Source organism: Drosophila arizonae, chromosome 5 (genome assembly GCF_054131065.1).
Source record: "Drosophila arizonae isolate 15081-1271.41 chromosome 5, UAZ_ARI_1.0, whole genome shotgun sequence".
In the NCBI taxonomy this organism is placed as follows: domain Eukaryota; kingdom Metazoa; phylum Arthropoda; class Insecta; order Diptera; family Drosophilidae; genus Drosophila; species Drosophila arizonae.
The window spans coordinates 9,859,105-9,881,592 of NC_142925.1; the positions used below are offsets into that span (position 1 = coordinate 9,859,105).

A 22,488-nucleotide genomic window follows, 5' to 3' on the forward strand; every position below is an offset into this window, starting at 1 on the left:
GTTTTATTGCTTAAATAAATAAATGAAAATAAATTTGATTTTAAATAACATCTATCGCGTAACTGTTTTCTGTTAAACTAACATATTTGCTCCACACTGCTAGATTTTTCTTTTAAATAGCATATGGCCACACTGTTGCGACTTGTGACTGCAATCGATTCTCAACTTATCGACAGTCGTGTCGTCGTTGTCTCGGGCTGTGTTACTGGTTGGGCAGAAAAAGTTTTCAATTTTAATACTATTTCGCATTGATTAATTGCTTTATGATATAACTACGACGACTGCAACATATACAAATTGCGGTTGCGCTTGCAATGCAAGCATATTTCTTTGGAGGACTACAAAACAAAATAACTAAGAAGACTGAACACAACGATTTCTAATCACTCTCGAAAGGCTTTCTACTACAAACCACGAAGTAACATCACACACACAAACACATACAGTGTGGAACAGCCACTGCGGAAAAACACACGCACACACACACATATCACACAGAAGGAAAAAGAAAATAAAAAGTGTGCCAAAGCCAGCTCGCCCGTAAGCCACACTGCCGAATTCATCAGCATAGGAGAAAAAATAAGAATTAGAATACAGCATACGGAATACAGAAGAGCAAAGCGGATCAGAGCGATACACATACATACAAACATATTAACTAATTGGCTGGCCGCTAGGCGACTGTAGTGAATATTGATGCACACAGAGGGCGCTGCTGAGCAGAGGCAAGAGGCCGTGTTTTTCCGAGTTTTGCTTTGGACAACGACGACGACAACGTAAGTAGTTTGGAATTTTGTTAATTATTTCTGTTGTCTTATAAGACAAAAGTAGAACGTAGATTCAATCTGTATGTGTGGCAAAACTGATAAAATTGCCGACTGAAGCACACACACATACACATGCATAGACGTCTGTGCAAATTTTAAGCATATGAATTTGCAGGAAACATTCCATGTTTACAGTTATTTCTCACACATTTCGCCACAGAGTTGTCAACGTGGGTCAATGAAAAAAGATGACAGAGTCGTACGGACTATTAACTGTTATATTTCGTATTTGTGTATGTGTATATAGGTATGCGTGTGTGCTTTGCAGTGAAATTGAATTTTTGCAAAATTTTTGCATGATAATAACAAAGCAAAGCAACAAAAAGAAAGAAGATTGTGCTCTGCATATTTAATGATTGATATGTATATTTTTTTTTTTTTACTAATTATTATTATTATTTTTTTTTTTTGCAGCAATAATCATTTTTTAGAATGAACGGCAAGACGCCCGTGACTAGTGGCGCATCCAGCCTTGATTTATATGTGACGCACTTGGATCACGTTGGACCCTATTTGAAGCTATATGGTCAGGCCAATCGGGATGCCGCCTTTTTGATCAGCACGCGCATCGAGACGCTGCTGCCCACCTGCTTTGCCATAGACCCAAGTTGGTCAAATGAACGCCAACAGGCCCTGCTCACACCTGGCACCTTTTGTGTTTTCAAGCGAACAAATGGCGCTGCACCTGGCGATGTGGAATATATGCGAACGCGTGTGCTCAGTGCTGGGCTCGATGACAAACAGTTGAGCAATCGCAACAGCAGCAGCGGCAACAGCAGCGGCAGCAGCAGTCAGATGCGGGTTGAGATTGAGTTCCTAGATTATGGCTACAAGCGAAATGTGAGCAGCCACGATGTGAGTATATTTGCAATGAAATGAAATACCTCGGCTATCGCAATGCACTGATATCGTTTATCATTGTTTCAGCTGCTCTTCTCGAAACAGCCGCAGCTGCTGCAAAATGTGCCCGTGCTCTGTTCGCAGTACATTGTGCTGGGCATATGCTCGGAATGGGACCAGACTGAACTGGATACTGTGAAACAGCTGATGGTTAACCATGTGGTCAGCATTGAGGTGGATCCCACACAGATCTGTGGTCAAAAGTTTGCCAGCGTACGCTGGAAAGATTTCGAGCTAAACGAATTTCTAGTGCAGCAGAAGCAAATCGGTGCACCGATTGCCAAGGAGCTGATCATGGATCATTGCAAAAAGCTGTGGAAGGCCCAGGCGCAATCGCCCATCGTTGAGTACAACAATAATAGCATACAGAGTACGGGGAATGATCCCAATAAAACGCCCACAGACGTGGCACGTGAACAGATCGCAGCGCGCCTCTCACTCGCAGCTCGACTGGACGTGCATCGCACGCTGGGCACAACGCCGCCGCGGCCGCTGAGAACAGCCGCACCAGCAGTCACTGAGTTTACACCAATCAAGCAGCCGCCACAGCAGCCCCAGGTGCAGTTGCCACCTAAAGTGGTGATACCTACGCCATTAGCCAATTTGGTATATATCTAATTATACATACCAATTATAGATTATCCATATAATAAATATACCACTCTGCTTTTCAGACAAATGTCATGGCAAATCCCGTCCAGGCGGCGTCAACAGCTGCTCACCTAGTCAATGCTCAGAAGGCGGCCGTTTATGCTGCGGCCAATCATCCATACAATCAACACAGTGCCAATATCAATCAAACTTCCGAGCTCACGCATAGTGTCTTCACGCCCAAGACAAGTCCACGGCCACTCAATATGTATTATAATGTGCGCCTCAATAATCCCATGCAGCAGCATCGGGCACTGCAGCAGCAGCCCTTGCTGCAGCAGCCATCACTGAATTTTGTGCCCATACCACGCTATGCCTTGGCGCAACAGCCAAAGGCAGCTGCTCAGAAGCAGCAGCAACAGCTGCAGCCCATTGTGCCGGCCTTTCGCACCACGAGCCTGACCGTTGGCCTGACCTACGATGTCTATGTGAGCTTTGTGGAGAACGGTCCGCATTTGTTTTGGGTGCAGCTGAAGAGCGCCACGCGAGATCTGAATGCCATGATGAGTCAGATTGAGCATATGCGTCTGCAGCCGCTCAATCAGTATCCGGGCGTCGGCACGGCGTGCGTGGCACGCTTTTCCGAGGATGGCAATTGTTATCGCGCCTTAGTCAGCGCCGTCTACGGCCAGAGATTCCGTGTTGTCTATGTGGACTACGGCAACTCGGAGATGGTGGCCCTCACAGATCTCTATCAGATACCGCAGGAGCTACTGCTGATCAAACCGTTCGCCTTTCGCTTTGCTCTCGCTGGCGCCAAAGAGTTGGGCGCCCTCGACGAGAGCATGAAGCGTATATTCAAGAACTCGGCTTTGTATATCAATTTCCAATTGACTGTGCAGGCCGCTGAGAGCGTGGGCTCCATGCAGACCTGCCAGCTGATGCATAATGTAAGTGACTTCAATTGAACTTTAGGTGCAGCTGTTAATTTGGATTATTATTTTCACAGAACAACAGCATGCTGGAGGTGCTTAAGAAGCTAAAGAACTCTCGTCAGGCCTACGCCAAGGCGGAGCAGCTGCAGAACGACGACGCTGTTGAGATACGTTACATTGACTCGCCCAGCAATTTCTATGTGCAAAAGGTCAACAACATTGAGCAGTTCGAAAAGCTAATGGACGAAATGTTCGCCTACTATAATGTCAATCAAGTGGTGCCCGAGCAGCTGGTGCTGGGTGCTCCGTGCGTCGTTAAATGCGACCGCGAATGGTATCGAGCGGAGCTGCTGCGCATAGATGACACCACAATCATTGTGCGCCATGTGGACTTTGGCTACGAGCAGCATGTGAAGCGGCATTTGATCGGCAACATTGCCGAGAAGCATCTGATGATGCCGCGACAGGCGATCAAGTGCTGTCTGAAGGGCTTCGAGAACAGCGAGCTGAGTCAGGACAAGATTACCGATCAATTCGAAATGCTTGCCGAGGAGTCGAATATCAGACGTCGCACGTTCACTGTGCGCGTGTTTCGCATCGAACCCGACGGTCTCAATGTTGTGAATCTAATGGCCAAAAACTTGAATGTGATGAAGAAGCTCTACAAGCTGTCCATGCCCTTCGAGCAGTACCTATCGCTGGAGAAGGGTCAATTCAATGCGAATATCACGCGGGCCGAATCAACAGTATCGGATGCAATGCCTCAGCAGCTGGAGAAGGGCCAGGTGCTCAATTCGACTACTGTGGAGAGCGAGGATCGCATGCAGCTGCAGAGGCAAAAGAAGAGCAATAACAATTCAACTGCGAGTGCCAATTCCAATGTGAATGCCAATGTCAGTGCCAACAGCAATGCTAATAGCAATGCCAATACCAATAGTAATGCTAGTGCCAATGCTAATGAGTGGGATAAGCACAGCTCGGCCTCGACCAGCTCCAAGGATACTCAATCGCCGCAGGGCAACAGCAAACGTCAGTCGCAACAGGCACGCATCGAGCGCAATGGCCCAGACTCCAGTTTGGTGCGCCGCAATCGTGAGGTACGCATCGACAATAGCTTCGAGAGCCGCAGCACCAGCAGCTACACCAGTGGCATGAGCTCGCCACGCAAAGCCAATCGTCAGAATGGACGCAATCGCCTGGACTCACCTCGGCTGCAAAACGGTAAACAGGAGGCGAACAAAAATACGTGAGTAGTGAAAGAATGAAACAACTTTGCATTCAATGATATCTAACTTGCTTCTGTTTGCAGTCGCTTTAGCAACAGTCCCTCGTCACGCAAGGAGCTGCTGCAGCATTCTCAGCGCAACGCTCCCAATCAGCGTTCGTTGAACGCTCCGCAAGGATTCGCCCAGAAGCCACAGCGTCAGAAATCTACGCTCGACGGTACATCGGGCAGCTCGAAGCGTTCCAGCGGCGTTGAAAGCGATGCCAATTCCAATGCTGAGGCAACGGCAACGGCAACGGCAACGGCCACGCCCAAAGCTCAGCCACAGCCACAGCCGCAACCGGAGAAATATGTGCCACTGGATAAGGCCTACGTACTGCAGGACATAAAAACGCCCAGCAAGGAGGCTGCTAGTCTGTCCTGGTGGGTGTCGCCATTCCAATTCTACGTCGTGCCAAAGTCGCTAGCGACCAAATACGAGAGTCTCCTGCGCGAGCTGCGTCAGTTCTATCGCCAGAAGCCACATCAACCGCTCCAGCTGAAGGTGGGCTCCAGTGTGGTGGTGCGCCAGCGTAAGGATAATGCCATACTGCGAGGCACAGTGGTGGCATGCAACCACATGTTGCGCAAGTATCGCATCTTCTGCGTGGACGCTGGCAACTTGCTGACCGTCACCTCGGAGGATGTCTGGCAGCTGGAGCAGCGCTTTGCCGATGTGCCCTGCCTGGCGCAACGCTGCAGCTTCGATAAGGTCGTTACGAACTACGATCACTTGTATATTGTGGATCGCATGGAGAAATTTGTGCCGGCTAATGCTAAAGTTGAGTGTGAATTCAAATCGAAACAGCCCTCGCAACAGCAGCATCAGAACAACAATAACAACAGCTGGAGCACTTATATAGTGAAGATGCTTGTGAATGGCGCCTCGCTGCGCGACACACTGATCAATGCTCAGTTTCTGACTGAAGTGGCGGAATGTGAGTGTTACTATGAAACGCTTTTCAAATAGCCCCGATTCATTATCTATTGTTTTCAGCTGTTCGCGTTGGTCTTCTGGCTGGTCAGCAGGTGCGCGGCAAGTTCACCTCCATTCGCGACATGACAAACTTTAAGATCCAGCTCGAGAGCTGCATTGATGTGAACTTCTTGTGCAGCTACGATGATACCAAGTTCGTCAAGTCCAACAAAGACTTGGCTAAGCCCTTCAAGGAGTACTACGAGGGCAAATCGTTTGCTCTAAATATCAAGCATGTCTGTGAGAATAATATGTAGGCGAATCACTTATCTATATTTACATATATCAAAGACTAACTAATGCATTTTATATACAATTTAGTATACACTTGCGTCCTGTTATGCCGCTCTTCAAGGAGGAGCGCAGCGCTTACATTTGCGGTTATCCAGTTTTGGTCAACAGCTTCCAAGCGCTGGTCGTCTATACAGCTAAATCGTATCGCATTTTCGTGCAGCCCAGCGATATTGAGCCAGCCATGAAGCAGCTGCTCGATGATATGTATGCCTTCTATGCCAAGAAAGGTAAGCTATGGAATATCAATTGATGGAGTGTAATTAAACTGTTGCATTGCAGGCAAACAGCTGCGTAAATTCGAAAAGGATCAGATTTGTGCTGCTCTTAGCAGCGACGGCAATTGGTATCGAGCACGCATTTTGGCCAAGGATGCCAAGAGCTCGCGCTTGGATGTGCTGTACATTGACTATGGCAATACGGAGCAAGTCGCTCGTGAGCAGCTCAAGCAGCTGGATGAGAAATTCTATGTGAATAAAAGCTGCTTCGCAGTTGAGATTAATTTGCCGTTTGGGCGCATTAACAATGATGAGAAGCTCAAAGGGCGGCTGGCCAAGTTGCTGGAGGAGCAAGTGGTCACAGTGAAGCCCATTGAGACGCGACGCAATCACCTCATTGCTGACGTTCTGTTGCCTAACGGCAAAGAGAGCGTCCTGGACACTCTGAAGGCAGAGAAACTAATTGCGGGCAGAGACATTGATTACATGCGCAAGCAGCTGGACAAGGAGAAGCCGTACATATACGAGTACATTGAATGCGTCGATCTAACCACCGATGATGACGAAGAGCTGCAGCAGCGGAAGAGCAAATCTAATTCGACGAACAGCTCGCCGAAGCCCAAGAAGCCACAGCAGGAGCCGAAGGAGCCAAAGGAAACAAAGCAGCGTAACAAGCATGTGGAGCAGACACCATCACCAACTCCAGTGTCAGCACCTGCTCCAGCAGCACCTGCTCCCAAGGCTGAAGTGAAGCCTGTCGAGCCGGTACCCGTTGTAGCCGCTGTTCCAGAACCCGTGGAAGTCGTGGAGCCGCCGCCGCCGCCATCAACAGCTACGGCCAGCGAAGAAATTCCACCTGCAGTTTCACCTCCGCCTCCTGTTGCTGAGGCAGTTACACCCACACCCGATCCCTACAAGGACATGGAAAAAGCTGTGCTGAGCCACTGCGACAATCCTGCACATTTCTATGTGCATCCACTGGATGCGGTGCCGAAGCTGAAGCGTCTAACAGAGAATCTGCAAATTGTGTCGCCATCGCTGCCGCAACTCGTGGAGATTGTGAATGGGGCCGACTGCATATCCATGTATTCCATGGACAAGTCCTGGTACCGCGCCAAGATACTCGACGCTGAGCTGATGGTGCTGCAGTTCATTGACTTCGGCAACACCGACTGTGTCTCGGATGCCAAAGAGATTAAGCAGAGCATGTGCTCGCAGATGGAGCCCTTCTGTCTGCCCTTCGCCCTGCCCATCGCACCCAAGGGCAAGCTGGAGTGGGCCGATGCTGCGAATGGTATATTTAACGATTCATACGAGAAGATTCTGCACTACGAGTACTTGACACGCGGCGACTACCAGACGCGCAGCTACGTCAACCTGTACATCGATGGCGTCGACGTGGCCAAGAAACTGATCGCCGATGGCTTTGCCAAGCCCCTGGACTATGTCACCAGCGGCAGCAGCTGCTACATCTCACACGCCAACAGCATCGCCGACTTCTACATTCAGCTGGAGAGCGACTCCAAGGCCCTGGAGCTAATCGAACTCTATTTGGGCAATGCAGAGCAGCAGCTGGAGCCGTTGCAGCGTTTCGAAAAGGGCAGCATCGTGGCAGCTCTCTTCGATGACGATGGACTCTTCTATCGGGCCGAGCTGCTGCGTCAGCTGCCCGATGCCCGCTACGAGGTGCGTTTCATTGACTACGGTAACACCTCGTCCACGGCCAAGTGCCTGTTGCTATCGGATGAAATAGCGAATGTGCCGAGCCTATCGAAACGCTGCGCTTTGCAGCTGCCAGAGGATTACGTGGGCTGGTCTCAGGAGGCGGAAGCCAAATTCGCCGAGCTGACGGGCGAGGGTGAGCTGGTCTTCACCACACAGCTGCTGCAGCCGGGACTGGAGCATATTGTTGTAAACCTGCTGCTCGATGAGGATAATGTACTGGACCAATTGCTGCCACTCTGCACACGCAAGCAGCCTAAGCAACAGGAAGAGCCACAGGTGGAGGCGAACACGGAGTCGGATGCTGGAGTAGAAAGCATGACGGCTCTAGTGACGCATGTGAACAGCCCCACTAGCTTCTATCTGCAGTTCGAGTCGAACATCGCACAGGTGGACAACATCTGCGAGCAGCTGAATGGGGAGAGCGCCAATCTGCAGCCCAAGCAAGAGATCGCCCAGCTGGGTGAGCTGTGCGTGGCGCAGTTTGCCGACGACAAGGAGTTCTATCGCGCACGCATCCTGGAACAGCTGCCGGCCAAGCAGTCGCTGCAGTATCGTGTGCTCTTCATCGACTATGGCAACCAGGCGTTGGTCGAGAAGCTCTTCGAGCTGCCAGCGGAGCTGGTCCAGGTGAAACCTCTGGCAGAACTGCACTCGCTGGAGTCGTGCCCAAACTTTATCAAATATCCCAAGGAATCGCGTGAGGCGCTGGACGCGCTCATCGACAGCTGCAACGGCGAGGTGGCCGTGGAGTTTGTCAATAAGACGGCGCAGCCGCCAGTGGTGCGCCTAAAGACCATGGACAAGCACGCACTCAACATTTACGAGCAGCTGCAGAAGCTGCTGGAGGCCGAGCTGCAGAAGCCACAGGCCCAGGCCAACAACAAGGAGTGCATCATCTCGCATGGCAGCTCCCCCAAGAGTTTCTATGTGCAGCTCAAGAAGAATTCCGCCGTGTTGGATTTGATTGTGAAGACACTGCAGGGCCTGTCCAAAGGGCAACTGACGCCCTTAGACAATCCCGTTGTGCAGATGAATGGCGTGTGCTTCTCGCAGGAGGACGACTGTTATTACCGCTGTTGCATCAAGCAGGTGCTGGAGGCGGACAAGGGGTACGAGGTGTTCCTCGTGGACTACGGCAGCAGTCTGACTACCACGCAGGTGTTTGCCTTGCCCCAGGTGATTAGTGAAATTCCGCCGCTGGCGCTGCACTGCCGGCTGAGTGAGCTGCCCGAGGATGTGCCGGAGGCGAAGCTGGAGGAAGCATTCGCAGCGCTGCTCGAGCAGCATTTCGGCGAGGTCTACGAGCTGGTCAACGAGCCCGTGGAGGATGACGCAAAGACGCAGCAATCGGTGCAGCTGCGCATCAACTACAAGGACTTTGCCCAGGAGCTGGCCAGCACAGTGGCTGGTGTGCAGCAGCCCCTGGAAGTGGAGCTGCACAATTGCATTGTGGTGCAGTACGACAATGCCAAATCGTTCTATGTGCAAATGGAACAGGATGTGCCGGCGCTCGAGCAGATGACCGATAAAATGCTCGATGCCGAGCAGAACTTTGAAGTCTTTACGGACCTGCAGGTGGGCGCATTGTGTGTGGCCAAATTCCCCGAGGACGAGGTCTTCTATCGCGCCGAGATAGTCAAGCTGCTGGACGATGGCAAGTGCGAGGTGCACTTCATTGACTTTGGCAACAATGCCGTCACCGACCAGTTCCGCCAGCTGCCCGCCGAGCTGGCCCAGGCGCCGCGCTACAGCAAGCACTGCGAGCTGGAGAGTGCCACCATGGCCAAGTGTGATGTGGCCGCCTTGGGGGCATTCATCGATACGCGTTTCTCCGAAATATTCCAGCTGGAGATACTGGCCAAGAAGGATGAGCGTGAGACGCACGTCGTCCGTCTCTTCTACCAGAACACAAACATAAGCGAGCAGCTGCGTCTGCAACAGAAGCCATAACAACAACAACAACATGAACGAAATCCTGCAGAGGACGAAGCCGTCAGTGAAGTCTATTGAGAGGCATACGATATATTGAAGAGTTGCTAAAAGCACTCTCACACATACACAACTACACTCTTTACACACACACACACACACAAACTCAAGCATATTTGCAATATGAATGCAAAAGATTGTGATTAGTTTTTGGCTAAAATGAAAAAACATCCGTTGTATTACCATAATTTAGTTGGAACAAGTTAAACTTATTCAAGCTCATTTTTTGTTTTTTGAGTGCTATACGCATATAGCCGGCAGCTTCATTGATTTTTCATGGAAAACCAAAATGAAAGCTCACTATACAATTTTCTTATCAATAATCAAAAGAAAAGAAAAAAAAAAAAAACGAATATATATAAAAATATTTAAAAAAAAAAAAACGAACAAAAAAAAACGAAAAACTTGAAGAAAAAAAAATTGCATACAAAAAAAAATAAAATAAAATAAAAACAAAACGAAAAACAAATGCAATAAACAAAAAACAAAAAAATTGTGAAAAATATATAGATGCAAATCTAAATAACGAACAGGTGTTGAGAAGGCAAGGAACGCGTAATTGCTCAACTATAAAACACACCAACACACACACACACAGCAGCAGCAGCCCAGACACACACACACATACATACACACTTAAAGCAATTTTATATAATCAAAAGAGAGAGACAGGCCCTCTTAGGGGCGGGGGGCGGTTGGCTGTGTGTTAAAACATTTATGGGCGGGTTTTATTTATTATAACATTTTTGTTTTACGATTAACTCACACTCTTCTTCTTTTAATACTTATTTCTTAATTTGTGACTTTCGTTTGCTCAATTCATTTTCAACTCCAAAGAGAGAGAGAAACAAAAAACATTAAAACATTTTTATAAAATACTTTACATTCAACTAATTATATTACAAAAATAAAAACAAAAAAGAAAAGATATATTTTTCAAAAACACAAAAAAATTAAACAAATTTGAAGCAAAGACTAATGGAATATGGGTTTTGATATATATTAAAAACAAAGCAAAGAAAAGAAAATGAAATGAACTCTTAAAAAAAAACAACGCAATGTCATATTTTTCTACCATTTCTTTTTTCATGTTGTAAACAAAAAAATTAATATATAAATAAAAGAAAAACTAAAGAAACGCAACTCGAGAGTGCAAAACGGATATTTTGATGTGTTTCCACTTTCAATTTACCTACAGCTATAATCAATTGTTACCTGTGCACAGGTAGCGCTGCTGGAGATGGATATGGAAATGCCCGACATAAATCAAATCAGGGTATACGATGAGCTGTGCATTAATGACTGTTTGGTTAGGGTATTAAGGGACAGACTTTCGTCTGTCAGCTTGAAACCAAAAAGTCTTTCAATACAGTGAACGCTCGCAGGAAAGAACAAGATTTGAATTGAAGATGGGTAGGTATAATAAATAAAGAATAAATTTATATATTTTAAATATATGAATTTTAACGTGCAGAAAATGATCTTAAAATATTAAAAACTTTTAACAAGCTAAAGTTCTTTAGCTGTTCATGTCTCATGGACACCTTAATACCTCCGTTCAATCAACTTTCTATGTAGAGCTGTTCCGCTTAATTCATCAGAGCGAAGTCTTTCAATAATGAATGTTGTGTGACAACTGTCAGTTGGGGTAAGAATTCTGTTGATATAGTTCATTTACTTAGTGTTAACTTTTTTCGTCATTTAAGGTCTTAATGAACTAGCGCATTGCTGATAAGGAATGGAATGGTTGCATAAGCTGACTCGTTCCAGTCCTTATCGTAGACAGAGTTTTGTAAGTAATCTTCTCAGAGTCGGAAGCGACGGAACGTGAGATTTTGATTAAGTTGAACAAAAATGCTGTTGGTTGACATCGTCATCAATTTATCCGATCGATTTGTTAGCTATCAAGCGCTAATTGAAGCTGAAATTGAGCTGTACACACACGGAGGAGGCATACTGCAAAACAAAATAAAGCTGCTGAAATCGGAGAGCCAATCACAGTGGGCTGAAAACGTATTTAAGTGAGCATCTACATATGTTTTGTGCATATCAGTTTCCATTATCACCGACTGGCACGAGGGCACGACAGTAGGAGAGAGCGAAAGAAAGAGGAGCCACAGATAGAGAGAGAGAGAGAGAGAGAGAGCGCGAAATTGAGCGAAGAGCGAACAGCGGCTCTCTTTTTTCCGATTTCATTTGGCGCTGCCCACCACTTAACGGCCCTAGCGAATTGCATTCAGTGCTGAGCATCGCAGCACAAGAAAAAAGCTAGATCAACAGGCAACGGAAATAAGCTACATTTATTGGCTAGAAATGCTGAATGACATGCCCGGCAACAAGTGAATGCTAAATCAAAGCAAGTTGTATAAAAAAAGTAGCTAAATGGCCATCATTAGCTTTGTTGGCTATGTCGAATGCAATCTAGAAAACAAAATAGAATGACAGCGCTGCCTCGGCCTGCATTGTCGTTTATCAGTTACTTTTTTTCGGCTATTCCGAAAGCCGAAAGGGCGGCAAGCGAGCAACCGAGCGAGAGATGTACGATCGACTCAACGTTCGCTTCAATTCCAAGTCGTCTGTCGTATAGAACGGTTCGGTTCCGGTGCTCGTCGCGTTCCGTTAAACTTAAATAAAATTAAATAGAGAACAGAATTTCGTGTTAATTGAAATACTACGGAAATTTCGGTGAAACGAAAATAAATTTTGTGTAGTGTCTCGCGCCAGCCATTCACATCTACGATATACGATCACAATAAATAAAGGAAATGATCTAGCTAAAAGAATATATAAATCATGGCTGCTCAGGATAACGCACGTTAAATGGAAATATTCAACATAAATCTATTGGATTACCTAAGAGGTATGTGCGCTCTATTCAGGGTTAATGTTAGGGGTTATCGCTTAGCCAGAGATTAAACATATTTTCGTTTTCCCCTTGGGGAATCGAATATTTCCAAGTTTTTCTTTAGTCTGTTCAGCCTTATGTTCGTCGCGTACGCACATATAACAGCAGTTAAATTGAATTCAATTGAATGAAGTGGAAGTGAAAGAAGAAGAGAGCCGAACTGTGTCGCCATGAAAAGTAGAGTTGAGTACTTATCGTGCGTGGTGGAAATTGAAAAAATGTTTTCAATTATATTTTTAATAAAAAACTCATTTTTACTTACTATATGTAAGATGAAGGATAAGAACAGCCTGATTAGATTAGTATAAATTGAACAATGAAGCAATATAGGGTAAGTAGTTTGTGGAGAAATGTATGTGACAGGTTCTCTTAGGCGTTGCTGAACCCAACTATATGTACTATATATTCTAGGTCAGGATCGACAGCAGATTTTATCTACATACATCTGTATGTACAACTCTCTATTGAGTTTGGCTTCTGCTATATTTAGCGATATTAAATCTATTTAATTTTGATTAATTTAGCATATCTCTTTAGAATATAGATTATTTTAGATTCATCTCAAGATTCTACCCTTATATATCATAAATAAAGAGATTACTTTGTGTTTCAGCAGTTCGCCTCGGGTATATTCTAGTCAGCACCTCCCACCTACATCATTATTTTTTATAAGTTCCAATCTAATCGGTTTAGTATACCCCAATTGTACGGCTCCATTGAGGTATTATCAAGTTCGCGTAAATTTCAAAACCGTAAAAAGCCCTTTCAAATGAACCGTTCAATAATGAAAGCAATTCCTTGTATATATCACCTGCTATAAATCCCATTTCACGTCCAATAGCGCCTAATCTTATGAATTGCCTATGAGTAACTGTGGTACTTGATGGTACTTGAACTATGTCACGATAATGATGATTTAGAATTATTTTTAACTTTCCAAATGGTCCTAGGTAGTTTTCTAGAAATGTTTACTCTAATCTCTTATCTCTATGTAATTCTTGCTATCTACCTTAATCTACAGTTTCTATAAGAGTTTCACTACAGACGATGCTTTGCTTTTGCTGGATGTTTTTCTAAGCAGAATTTCGTTTGATTATAACTCTGACCTATGCTAAGTTCTTATATACATGGGTATGATCTAAAGCTAAACTCTATCTCAACTTTAAGTCTGTTCAGTTCATAAATTGTTAATATTAATGTATGATTACATATAATAATGTCTATAATATATATTTCAAAAATAAAATACTATAAATATATTTTTATGATCTGTTATGATTGTCATTCAACATAAACTGAATGTTTATGACATTTTTTTGCACTGTACTACAAGCTAAAGAAATCTCTGCTGGACTATAAAAACTTTACGAGTCTATGAGACATACATATATACATTCATAATCTGTATGCTTATATAAATGTATGTATATGTCCATATAATCTTCTTTAGATGGTCGTTAAGTTCTTTTATATGAGGGCTTTGAATAAGTGCTTCGTCTAAGTTTGTATTGGAAAAATGGGATATATATAAGATAAGCACTTCTGGAATTCAGAGGGTTCTGCTCTAAAGTTTTCTCGTTAAGAGTTAGTTTGTTCTTTTCTTTGATTAGTTATATTATTTATAAATAGGGTTCTACTCAAAGTCTTATGGTTCTGTGTTTTGTTTGAAATCCTGACGAATTGTTTTGCTAACTTCCTCTGTTTTAGGAATTGGCCATTAGTCATGCTTCACTTGTTTCAATGTCTTGTATCATCGTACTTATTCATGCTCTAGTCTCAGTGCATTCCCTGACGAGCTCTTCAATTGGATTCACTCATTGCAAGTGCCAATGGTCAGTTTTTTTTGCTGAAGCAGCTCGTTTATATTTTTTGCTACTTGGAAGTTTATTGTTTTTGTTTCTGCTCTGTTCTTTTGGGTATAGCGTCTCAGGGGGAAAATATGTGTTCTTGATTGTGTTTAATTGAAATAAATGGGCAACGTTTTTATTACACGTTGTTGTCGTTGTATTTGTTGTTATTGTTATTGTTGTTGTTGCATTCAATTAATTTCATGTTGCCCCAACTTCGACTTGAGTTCTGTTTGTTTTCGTCACCGATGTTGCCCTTCTTAAAAGCAACTGCCACGATAGCCCAGTAAATGAGTTTGTAGTCGGGCATGAAAGACTGCATAATACTTGTTCAATGCTCAAATATTTGGCTAAATATGAAATATAGAAGATATTTAATATGTTTGCTCAAAGTATCCCGAATATTTCACTGTGCATCCCCAATCTTATACGATCCCCAATTTGCATAGATAAGATTGACACTTTTATCTTTCAGCGAGTGATATATGCGAGTTTATAAATCAAATTTCACGTCTCTAAATTTCACGTGCCATAAATAAAACTGTTTAGATTATAAAAGATAGACTGAAGCTTCATTTGTCATGGCGCCTAAGAGTGTAGCCAATTAATCTTTTCAGTCAATCAAACGAGAGTTATGCACGAATATCTAATATATATTCAACACCTAAATTCTTTACCGTATACCAAAAGCTAATATACTCTTTAGGGAGTATCGCTAGAAGAAAAAGAGCTCTTTCATTACGCTGATAAAAAAAGCATGTAGAATATCGAGCACTTGGCGCGCTCGACGATAAGGTTCCCGGTTACAATTAGGGCTTTTGTTTAGTAGTTAAAAAAAGAAGAAGAACTAGAGATGAAGAAGAAGAAGAAAGACGCATTGAAAGCCACTGCGTAGCCTCCATCCCCCCTTCGCCTAGCACGCAAAGTCTAAACAAATAAATCTTTATCACACGAGTTTGCTCTGTGCACAAAAATGAAAATAAATCTCCCACAAAGCGGAGGCACACACCTGTTGAGGGGTGGCAGATATGCATACATATATACATATGTAGATTCATATATATATATGTGCGTCTCTGTGTATTTGGAACATCGCGTTACGCCCACAAAGTGTGACAGTTCGCATCAGCGCAGCACATAAATCCATTCACAAATGTTTAGAATGTTATTAAAATATTTGAAACTAATTTAAAGTTTTTTCCATTTTTTTTAGGTTTTTCAATTTTGGTTTTTTTTATTATAGTTGTTTCTTGTGTGTTTTTTTACTGATCTCCCTAATCGCTTGCTTAACATCTGCCTGCTTTATAAGCATATAAATAATATTTTGTGCGTATTTATCATGGACCATGGCCGTAATCCATACGCTGACATGCCCCTCACCCCATCCCAGCCCCACCCTGCCCAGCGCCCCTTTATGAAATATTTTCGACGTCTTGCTTTGCATTGTTTTGGCTGCGCCCCTTGATTGAGCCACATAAATATAAATAAATATGGTACAAACTGTTTGGTAAAAGCATAAATATGATGCAGATTCTCTATTCCGATTCCGATTCCGATTCCGATGCCGATTCGGCTTCGGGTTCGGATTCTCAAATTGAAATCTGAATTTACATTTGATGGCTGGGGCCGAGGCGCGAACGTATTTGCCCCATTTGGTGGCACGGCTGTTTCGGATCTGTTTTTATGGCCATCGAAATAGTTTCCTTTGTGGCATTTTAGCCCTTCCGCTCAGATGTTTTATTGCCAATTCTATTGAACTTAAGTCCCCAACAAATGTCGGCCATAATATCTACAAAATATGAAATCAAATATTTTATTCTGTGGCACATTAAGGCCTGCAATGAATTACAAATTATTTTTTATACTTTTTTCCACTTGCGGTTGTCTGTGGCGGTTTCTATTTATTTATTTATTTTTTTTGTGCTGCTCGAAATATTTTTTAAATTAAATTTGAAATTTTTGTTCAACAAGAAAAGGAAAGAGAAGAGCGAAAGAAGCAAAAGATAAGTATTTTTAGCTAGAGCTCATTGTTGTGGTCGCTTTTCGTGTGGAAATGTGTGGAAATCACTTTAATTTTCTTTTTTATATATTTTGTGGCTTTCGGGGATTCGACAGGCGTCGCTAATGACAGAATTACTCGCACAGTGTGCGACAACAGTTTGCATACCTGTTACGAAAAACAAGTATACATATCCTGCATAGAGTGAAAATGAGAAAATGAAAAGTTACGGACTTGAAAGTGAAGTTGAAGGACAAAATTAACGTTTAGCTAATATATATGAAATTTATTTATATTTATTTTTTAATTTTTGTTTATTTATAAATTAATTTTTATATAAATTAAATCAGTTTCATTATTTTGATCTAAAAATAAATAAAAACGATAATTACTCAGCTACAATGAGAAATCGTTGACTTTGTGCTTTTCCACCTTGCAACACTTTACTTGCGAAATCGGAATGATTCGTGGCTATTGTTGGCCCGTTACTGGGCAAAGTTTATTGATTGGTTTATTTGCTTTTGTACGTTATCGATTAAATGGCGACAATAAGGCCCATGCATTACAGTTGCGACTTGAAATGGCTTAGGCATATGTCTTATTGCGCTCGAATATAATATCCATTTAGACAGAAGACCCCGTCGATCCATATATCATTTAGGCACGTTAAGTTTTGTGCAAATAGGCCAATTCTGAAGTGCTCTGTGTCAGTTGAGTATGTGAGCAAGCGCGACTAACAGATATCCCTCAAATGGCAAGCTAATATGCCCCATTTAATTGCCTGCTGGTCAGAGCATGCAATTCCTGTCAAGCCATGCATTTCTCGATTCAATTTTCATACAAGCTGAACTTGAGACTTGAAATTATTCTGAATGCCAGAGAAATGTGTGTAAGCGAGGGGTGGGCACCACCGTTGTACACCCGATATTTTGTTTTGTAAAATTATATAGGTATTCAGGCATAAACACTGGGAATGCATATAGGGAACAAAGACTAGCAGCAAATTAGTCATAAGCACAGCTTTTGCACTCACAATCAGAATTGGAATCACGCAACTGTTTTTCCACCAAACCAAACTTTTAAATTGGCACGTGCAAACGGAGTGGTGGGAGGGGGGGGATGGGTGGAAGGGCAAGGGCGGAGAGCTTTAAATATTTGCCTATTGCATGACTTTTACCAATTGCAAATCATATTTCATTTTCTGCTGTTTCTTCCTCTCAATATCTGTCTGTCGATAGGGCATATGCCTCATAGGCATCAGCTTATCCCAAAGATTTTCATTGCTTTTGGCAATTAATCAATTTACATTTGTCTGTGTTCAATAATTATTTTCTTTTGCTTTTGCTTTTCGTTTTTCTATTGCTGTTCGGTTTTGTGTGTTTTGACACGTTCCATAAAAGATTCTTGCGCTTCCCCTGCATATGGCTGTATCTATATGATTTATTGTGCGTAGCTTACTTGCTGTTTCATGATCAAAAGAGATATATAATAAATATTGTCTTTGACGATAAGATAGGAATAAAACAAAACAATCTAAGACATTTTAATGCGGATGACAGCGCCAGGTGAGTCAGATCTACACGGTGATTTCTTCCACAGTGCTATAAAACTTAATTAACAATTGTACAGTGTAAATTATTTCCGGCACTGAAACAGTTTTTCGATACAACTGAAGATACACAAAATTTACAGGGTATGTGTTAGTTGTGTTTACTGCCATTTTGGCTGTCATGCCCTTTGACACTGAGCGTTAGCCGCAGTATAGCAGGTCGTATACGTAATATGCACTTGATACAATGCAAACATCACTCATACGCCGCATTGACCTAGCCTTTTATTTAGTTTGCGCGCTGTTTGTGCTTTAGTAGTTCACAACTAATTCAATTTATAGCCACGCCCTCGCACGCTAAACGCCCAGTCGAGTTCCGCTTGATCGAACGCATTGTAAATGGGACAAAGAGAGAGAGGGAGAGAGAGAGAGAGGGAGAGAGAGACTGACCCAACCTGACGATCCTCAATGGCGCGGCATTGATCTTGTAATTTGTTAATTCGAAAATAATTGTTTGGGTGGTTTTACTTTATTTTTTGTTGGTGCGGCTACTGTGTGTAACCACCACCACCACCACCACCACCACCACCCATTCACCCACTGTGGTTTTATTTATTATTTTGATAGACAATCCGAGGGGAAATAAACAGCCAGCAATAAAAAGCTGGCGAGAGAAATAAAGATTTAGCAGCCGCTATTGATGCTCCACGGCTATGCCTATGGCCAATATTTGTTTGCCATTCAATATAATCTCTGTCGATATTGTATGTGTATAAGCGTTTATTCATGTATCGCTCCAATCTATTTCCAGCATGGATCTGCGCTGCCTGCTGCTGAACATTGTCTTCGTATCCGTTGTGAATGCTATGCTGGCCTTTGGCATCGCCAGCCAGGATGAGCGCCGCTGTTCGGTGGGACGGATTGAGAAACTGATGCGCATTCGCTGCTACAACATGGATCTCAAGGAGGTGCCACAGAACCTGAAGACATCGGTTGAGGTGAGTCTGCTGCTTCTACTCCTGCTGCTGCTGCTGCTGCTGCTGCTGCTTATGTGACATCAATTAGCTGACCTGCCTGACGACCTGCCACAAATAAGTTCAATTTCATCCAATAAAAATCTCATGACCCAAACTTAATTCGTGTCTCGCATATCCCCCATGGCACATCATAAGCAGACCCCACTCAAAGCACACACATACGCAGATACACACTCACAAACACAAAGCCAAGCTCAATTGGCTTAATTAAAGCATAAAGAGAGTTCACTTGTGGCTGGGCATAAAATATGCGACAATGTGGTCCACATTAATATGAATATTGTTTGCATGGGAGACAGAAAGACAAAGAGAGAGAGAGAGAGAGAGAGAGAGAGAGAGAAGAAGGGAGTGAGAGTGAGATTCTTTAGTTAACAAAAGTATATAAGGATTTATATATATGTATATTAGTTTACGTTACAAATTATGGCGCTTCGATTCTATATAAAAGCCATAAACTATTTATTTTACGATCAGCAAGCAGAGCTGAGATGATATATCCTTGCCGCAAGAGTGAAAGATTTCATATTTACTTTAAAAGTTCATCTTATATTCATATCTCTACCCACAACAGATCTCTTACACAGTTCGTATACCTACTTATAATCATATACCTATAGCCGTACCCCCAATGCCCATATCTGGCATGCCCCTATCATGACTTCACAATTTCTTTGGAGCAATTATAAATCGCGAATTAAAATAATAATTTGCTGTGTTTTGTTTATTTCCAGGTACTGGACTTATCGTACAATCGCATTAGGAAGCTGAAAAGTGGCTCGTTCCAGAGGTATACCGATATTAAGTTTTTAATGCTATATGAGAACATGATCTTATCTGTGGAGCCGGGCACATTTGCACCGCTCACCGCGCTCCAGGTAAGTCCCACTCAAATTCAATTAAAGCTCGACAATTACTAAACTAATGATCGATTGATGCACAGGAAGTTGATCTGTCGAATAATGGTCTGACCACGATTCCCATGGAGCTGTTCGCGTTGCCCAGGCTGCGCAATCTCTACGTAGACAGCAACGAGCTGCGGGAGCTGCATCAAGATCTCGAAACGCTGCAGCGACCGATTCGTGCACCGCTCGAGTACCTCAATCTGGCCAATTGTGACCTGCACGATATTCCCGATCTGGGCATATTGCCAAGTGAGTAGTTAAACCGTATGCTAAAGTTAATTATTTATGGAATACTTTATAAGAGATAGCTATGCTATTTATTAAGCTATGATCCGGAATCGTCTTAAGAATATTTGGAAATTAATTAATAGGAGCTTAGAATGTCATCTCTTCTCTATTTTCTTTTCATTTACCAATTGCTCACATATTTGTATATGCTAAAAATAGTGTTTATTGGCAAACCCAAACCCAAACTCACTTTTTGTGTGATATATTTAACTGCATGTCAAATAATATCGATAATAGCAATATGAAAATCTAATGGATTTAAATTTGAGACACTTTGAGGCCTATGACGTCAGCTTTGAATATAGTAGTAGTCTAGCTGATTCTCAGATAAGTTAAATAATGCGACTAACAAACAAGTTGACAATAATTAAATGACAATGGTGAAATGACTGGTAAAATTTAACAGGAGCATGACATCGTATTTATATATATATATATATATATATATTAAAGCAAAATCTAGAAAAATATAAAAATTAATTCAACTTTGATTGGAAGATCTCATCCACTTCTACTTTAACTGCAATATCCAAAAGTCAGTCAATACCATTAAAGTTTAGTTAAACTGCTTGTCAAATCTGACATTTGTAGCTTATATTCCTTGTTGCCCTTTTCAGATCTCTGGCAGCTAAATGTTTCGGCGAATCCATTGACAAACTTCCACATCGAGAAGCTGGCAAATTTGTGCCATTTGCGAGTCATCGATCTGACGCGAACGCAGATCAATTCATGCGACTGCCAGCAGGTGACCAATCATCTAATGACGATCGGCGCTAATCCCAAATTTGTGCCCGTCTGCATGGGTAAGTAGAGATGCGAGGGGAGAAGCAGACGATGCAGATGCAGCAAATGTTGATGCTTTTGCTGCGGCTGTAGCTAATTTTGGCATGTGACCAAGTTTTGAAATTTGCATTTTGCATTTTCCGTTTTGCATTTTACAGATTCGCTAGACAGCAGCGTGTGTCCACTGCCCTACAATCGCACCGTTAACTCGGAAACATTCCGTGGCTGTATGGACAGCGCGGAGTTGGCCGAAGTGCGCAGCCTTTGGCTCTTTGGCGCTGGCTGCTTCGGTGGCGTCTTCTTGGTGCTGCTGGGTGAGTTGGGCTAGTGGAGTAGAACACCTCGAGTTATATATATAATATAACATTGTTGTTTTTGTGTCTTTCACAGTATTGTGGTACTGCATCCACAGATGGCGCAAACGGCGCGCTCGTCGACGTCTTAGCCAATCAATACGGAATCGCAAACATTTTGTGATATCGCCGCGAAATGCAACCAACAATCGGATGGAGGATGAACCCCTGCACTGTGATACTGCCTCAGCATGACCCTTAGCCTACACTTAGTTAAGATCGATGTAGTTAAAGTCCAGTTATTTATTAGCCTAGCTCTAGTGACCCTTAGTTTAGTATGCCACAGACTATCTATCGAATTGCCATATACCAACTATGTGTACCAAAAACTTTAGCAAGTGCCTCAAGTGCTCAAGCTATTTAAGGAATTGTTCTACTTACTTTATATAAATTTTACAAACTGTTTTTTTTTTTATGTATATAGTAGTTATTTCGCATGCGATTTGAGCCAAATGAAAAAGTGCCTTTTAGCATAAGCGAGCGAACCCTCCAAAATGCAGATGTGCATATATATTGGTCAAACAATGACAACTGTTCAAAATATACATTCTAGCGAAGAAATGCCAAATTTTTTAATTTGTTTGTTATTTAATGAACTAAAATTAGCTTCTTTACTATTATTTTGTAGCATACTTTCGAGCGCAGTTAAATTTTAAGTAAATATTGCCTACTTTTAAACTACATATTAAATTCACCAATCAAAATTTGCATTGCATACTCTCGTGCGTTGCAAAATAAATAAATTCCAATAAACAATGAAAATTGGCCAATGTTCATTTGAATGCTTATAGGAAATCTACAGGAGAGCAGCCACAATTATAGATGTGACTGGAGCAATGCATGTATGTATATAAATATAAGAAAATATTGGGTAAGTGAATTCAGCAATAAAACTAAGTCTTTATTTGTTATTGATTACGGTTTGTGTACTCCTAAACTGTAGATCAAAGTTCACTTAGTACTTATCAGACAACAATTCTTGAATAAAAATGAATAATCATTCCCGTATGCAAATAAACATGCTCAAATATGTTTCCCAGCTAGGTTCTGGAGCTGAACTTATCGTGGGTGTAATTTTCAAGGTCTTTCCTAATGCAACAAGTGCACTT

At 42.8% G+C, this 22,488-nt stretch overlaps 2 protein-coding genes across 2 annotated transcripts; both read left to right on the forward strand.

Moving 5' to 3' along the window:
- Positions 1–156: 156 nt before the first annotated feature.
- Positions 157–10,878, forward strand: tud (tudor domain containing protein). Its single transcript, XM_018012247.2, has 9 exons — positions 157–776; positions 1,242–1,682; positions 1,755–2,333; positions 2,402–3,268; positions 3,328–4,499; positions 4,563–5,455; positions 5,515–5,746; positions 5,815–6,014; positions 6,067–10,878. Exons 2-9 carry the CDS (start codon positions 1,260–1,262, stop codon positions 9,675–9,677), a joined length of 7,977 nt encoding a protein of 2,658 aa, XP_017867736.2. The 5' UTR covers positions 157–776; positions 1,242–1,259; the 3' UTR covers positions 9,678–10,878.
- Positions 10,879–11,018: 140 nt separating this feature from the next.
- Positions 11,019–21,940, forward strand: Lapsyn (Leucine-rich repeat activity-regulated protein at synapses). Its single transcript, XM_018011265.2, has 8 exons — positions 11,019–11,364; positions 11,423–12,576; positions 18,828–19,014; positions 19,785–19,928; positions 19,994–20,204; positions 20,861–21,046; positions 21,185–21,340; positions 21,417–21,940. Exons 3-8 carry the CDS (start codon positions 18,829–18,831, stop codon positions 21,572–21,574), a joined length of 1,041 nt encoding a protein of 346 aa, XP_017866754.1. The 5' UTR covers positions 11,019–11,364; positions 11,423–12,576; position 18,828; the 3' UTR covers positions 21,575–21,940.
- Positions 21,941–22,488: the final 548 nt, after the last annotated feature.

Coding starts and splice junctions, on each gene's coding strand:
- tud (XM_018012247.2), top strand. CDS start 1,260: ATGAACGGCAAGACGCCCGTGACTAGTGGCGCATCCAGCCTTGATTTA. Junction 2,334..2,401: donor CTACGCCATTAGCCAATTTG/GTATATATCTAA, acceptor TCTGCTTTTCAG/ACAAATGTCATGGCAAATCC. Junction 4,500..4,562: donor CAGGAGGCGAACAAAAATAC/GTGAGTAGTGAA, acceptor TTCTGTTTGCAG/TCGCTTTAGCAACAGTCCCT.
- Lapsyn (XM_018011265.2), top strand. CDS start 18,829: ATGGATCTGCGCTGCCTGCTGCTGAACATTGTCTTCGTATCCGTTGTG. Junction 19,929..19,993: donor CACCGCTCACCGCGCTCCAG/GTAAGTCCCACT, acceptor ATTGATGCACAG/GAAGTTGATCTGTCGAATAA. Junction 21,341..21,416: donor CGTCTTCTTGGTGCTGCTGG/GTGAGTTGGGCT, acceptor TGTCTTTCACAG/TATTGTGGTACTGCATCCAC.